General features: G+C 51.2%; 1 protein-coding gene across 1 annotated transcript; it reads left to right on the top strand.

Annotated features, from left to right (window-relative positions):
- The first annotated feature begins 277 nt into the window (after positions 1-277).
- LOC125539228 (histone-lysine N-methyltransferase, H3 lysine-9 specific SUVH5-like) lies at positions 278-3,828 on the top strand. Its single transcript, XM_048702609.1, has 2 exons — positions 278-524; positions 630-3,828. Exon 2 carries the CDS (start codon positions 682-684, stop codon positions 3,718-3,720), a length of 3,039 nt encoding a protein of 1,012 aa, XP_048558566.1. The 5' UTR covers positions 278-524; positions 630-681; the 3' UTR covers positions 3,721-3,828.
- Positions 3,829-4,035: the final 207 nt, after the last annotated feature.

A 4,035-nucleotide genomic window follows, 5' to 3' on the forward strand; every position in this document is an offset into this window, starting at 1 on the left:
CGAGTCTGAATTTATCTGACCGCCATATTTATGCCCATTCTATAAAAGTCCTGCGGCCCCAGCAATCCGAACCGAAGCCGAAGAGAGAGGAAGTGGCAGTCCGAGTGGAGCTGGAATCACGCCTGTACAAATTCGTAAACCAGCCCTGAATTTAGCCCCGAATTCGTAAATCAATCGACTCAGTTCCGCTCATCAGACGTGGGAAAGGGAAAGGCGGGGCGGACCCCGCGGTCCATAATAACCCACCCTGGCCGCGCGTGGCGACCGCCGTCCGATTCACCAGCCAACAAACACCAGCGCCAGCGCCCGTCCCGAGGCGAGGCGAGGCGCGGTTGCTGTGCTCCTCCATCTCGGATCCATCCAGTCCCCCACCCTCACCTCCCCACCCCACCCCTCCCGCCCGCCGCTCCGCCATTACAGGGGAAGCCTCGCGCCGCGCCAAATCCACCGCGAAACCCCGAGGCCAGCGCGCGCGACCTACCAACCCCCTCCACCGCCGCCGCCGCCGCCGGCCCCTCAATCAGGTACGCCCCGTCTCCTCCACCCACCCAATCTCTCTCTCCCCCTCTCTCGCACCTTCCGTTCGATCCGTGCTGAGACCTGGCGCGATTTGTTTCCTCCGAATGCAGGGTCCCGTCCGAGGAGACGCGCGTGGCGACGGGAGGGCGGCCGCGGCGCGAGATGGAGACCGGGAAGGCGGCGGTGCCGCCCAGGGCGACCAGCGGGCGGAGGTACAAGGCGCTCACGCCGTGGCGCTTCCAGCGCGGCTTCGTCAGGTACCAGGCCAAGACCCCCGCCGCCGCCGCCGCCGCGCCCAGAGGCCGCGCCGGGGCGCCGGCGGGCGGTTCTGGCACCAAGCGTCCCAGATCGGCGTCGGTGGTGGGGAGCGGCGGCCGTAGCGCGGGAGATCCGATGGACGGCCAGTCGAAGAAGAGAAGCACGCGCAGTGCGACCATGAAGAGGACCGATGGGGAGAACAGCGCGCGCAGCGCAGGTGCTGGAAAGGATAGCCAGTTGAGGAGAAGCACGCGCAGCGCGACCATGAAGAATTTTTCAGCGCGACCCGGTGCTGAAATGGATTGCCTGTTGAGAAGAGCCACACGCAGTGCGACTGCCAAGAGCTCCGATGGGGTTAAAATGGAGAACGGCGCCTGCAGCGGTGCCGAAAAGGATTTCCCATTGAAGAGACACACACGCAGTACGGCTGCGAACAGCTCCCATGCTATTAAAATGGAGAACGACTCTCCTAGCAGTGCTGGAAAGGATTTCCAAATAAAGAGAGGCACACACAGAGTGACCACGAGGAGCTCCAATGGGGAGAAAATGGATAACAATGCTCGCACCGGTGCTGAAATGGATTGTGGTTTGGGCAAGTCCAGCTGCAATATTATGGGTGATGGGTTGGCCAACGCTGCTGGAGGAGATTGCAGAGTGACCACGAGGAGCACCAATGGGGAGAAAATGGATAACAATGCTCGCACCGGTGCCGAAATGGATTGTGGTTTGGGCAAGTCCAGCTGCAATATTATGGGTGATGGGTTGGCCAACGCTGCTGGAGGAGATTGCTGTTTTGAGGGGCCAGACTACAGCGGTGTCCTGAGAGATGAACATGTCCAGAATTTTGGGACTGGCGGCAGCGTTGGTGCTGGTGATGGGGCAGCTTGCATCCCAGAGGGGATTCAGAGTAATGTAGGAGCTGAGAACTGTGAGTCTGAGGGTTCGGAGAAGTCCCGTGTGACCGGGAATGTGTTAAAGAGCAACGTTTCTTCTGCTGCAGATCATGTGCTGGAGCAGCCGGAGGGAAAAGGTGCTAACACGGGAAATGGGGCTTCCAAGGAGAGTGATGTAGCAGCCAAAGGGTGCAGCTCTGCAGTTCCTGGAAGCAATGCTAATGGCCCAAATTGCCGCAGAGGGCGGAAAGAAATAGTGCCATGGAGGTTCCAGATCGGGTACAAGCGGTCATTCTCGAAAGCTTTCTGCTCCAATGGTGGATCACTTGAAACTCCGGAATACAGGGCTCAGGGCAGCTCAACACAGTGCACTCCAGGAACTAGAAGTACTGTGAGGTGCTATGCAAGCCCCCTTTCAAATGTTCGAGTTTCGGCCGTGCGTGATTTCTCCTCAGGGAAAGGCGAGAAGGAAACCCGAACAGCATATAAAAAGGTGAAAACTGAGAAGGATGATGATAATCAGGGAATGCCAAAAAATGGAGTTGCCCTTGCTAGGGAGAAAGCAATCAGATCCTTGCGAGATTTCCGCTTAATTTACAAGAATCTTTTGAATAAGCTTGAAGACAGGTCACGGGAAGGAGGAGCCGATCTACAAGCTTACAAAATCTTCAGGGACAGGTTCCTTGCACAGTGTAATGACGAGAGATTTGTTGGCAATGTGCCTGGAATCAATGTTGGTGATATCTTTTATGCAAGGGTTGAGCTTTGCATTATCGGTCTTCATCGCCCACACCGGTTAGGGATTGATCATATCAGGAAGGAGGATGGTACTTGTATAGCTGTTAGCATCGTGGCATATGCACTTCTTTCTGATGTCAAGGATAATTTTGATGCCTTCGTGTATTCTGGATCAAGGACAGCTACAATGAATCAGAAGATAGAGGGTACCAATCTTGCACTGAAGAAGAGCATGGATACCAAAACACCAGTTCGTGTCATTCATGGTTTCACCATTCATGCTAAGAACAGCCAGCGGAAGAGTATTCTTGTATATGGGGGTTTATATCTAGTTGAGAAATACTGGAGGGAGAAAGAAAGCGAAGATCGTTATGTTTATATGTTCCGAATGAGAAGAATGGCAGGTCAGAAACACATTGACATAGACGCAATTATGAAATCAGAACAGGCTGAGCCATATGATGGTGTTATAATGAAAGATATATCCCAAGGGTTGGAGAGGATCCCAGTATCTGTTTTGAACTCAATATCTGATGAGCATCCAATGCCCTATATCTACATGTCTCGCCTGAAATACCCCCCTAACTATCAGCCAGCTCCTCCAGCAGGCTGTGCTTGTGTAGGCGGGTGCTCAGACTCCAAACTGTGTGCCTGTGTAGTGAAGAATGGTGGGGAGATCCCTTTCAATGATAAAGGCTGTATCATAGCAGCAAAACCTCTTGTTTATGAGTGTGGACCTTCTTGCAAGTGTCCTCCTACATGTCATAACAGAGTTGGCCAGAAAGGCATCAGATTTCGGCTGCAAGTGTTCAAGACCAAATCGATGGGTTGGGGCGTGAAAACTCTCGACTATATACCATCTGGAAGCTTCGTCTGTGAATACATTGGGGAAGTGCTGGATGATGAAGAAGCACAGAAAAGGATGACTGATGAGTACCTATTTGCTATAGGGCATAATTATTATGATGAATCCCTTTGGGAGGGCCTATCAAGATCTATACCCTCGCTTCAGAATGGTCCGGGTAAAGATGAAGAAGCTGGTTTTGCTGTTGATGCATCAAAGATGGGGAACTTTGCAAAATTTATTAATCATAGCTGCACCCCCAACCTCTATGCACAAAATGTTCTCTATGATCATGATGACAAGAGTGCTCCTCATATCATGTTCTTTGCCTGCGAAGATATTCCACCCGGTCAAGAGCTAGTATACCACTACAACTATGCCATAGATCAGGTTCATGATGAGAATGGTAACATCAAGAAGAAGAAATGCCTTTGTGGCTCTGTGGAGTGTGATGGCTGGTTGTATTAGGTTTAGACTGTGATGCCTTTGTGGCTCTGTTGAAGTTATGTCATTGCCATTAATTCTTCTTCTGACCTTTTCAGTGTCCAATAAGTATGATCATTTATGTTTCTCTTATTTCCTGATCCTACCATTGATAAATTAACAAATCTATCTGCTTAGTAGATCATTTATTAGTTCATTTTGTACTTGTAGTTCTAGCTTTCAACATGACGATAATTCTTGGACATAATGCATCAATTACTTTTCTTTTTGTAGTTTTCATTTTCCGGCAACCTCTCATTTGGTTCAGTGATTAATATTCTGTGTCCTTCAACTCCTAGA

Source organism: Triticum urartu, chromosome 2 (genome assembly GCF_003073215.2).
Source record: "Triticum urartu cultivar G1812 chromosome 2, Tu2.1, whole genome shotgun sequence".
NCBI classification, from domain to species: Eukaryota; Viridiplantae; Streptophyta; class Magnoliopsida; order Poales; family Poaceae; genus Triticum; species Triticum urartu.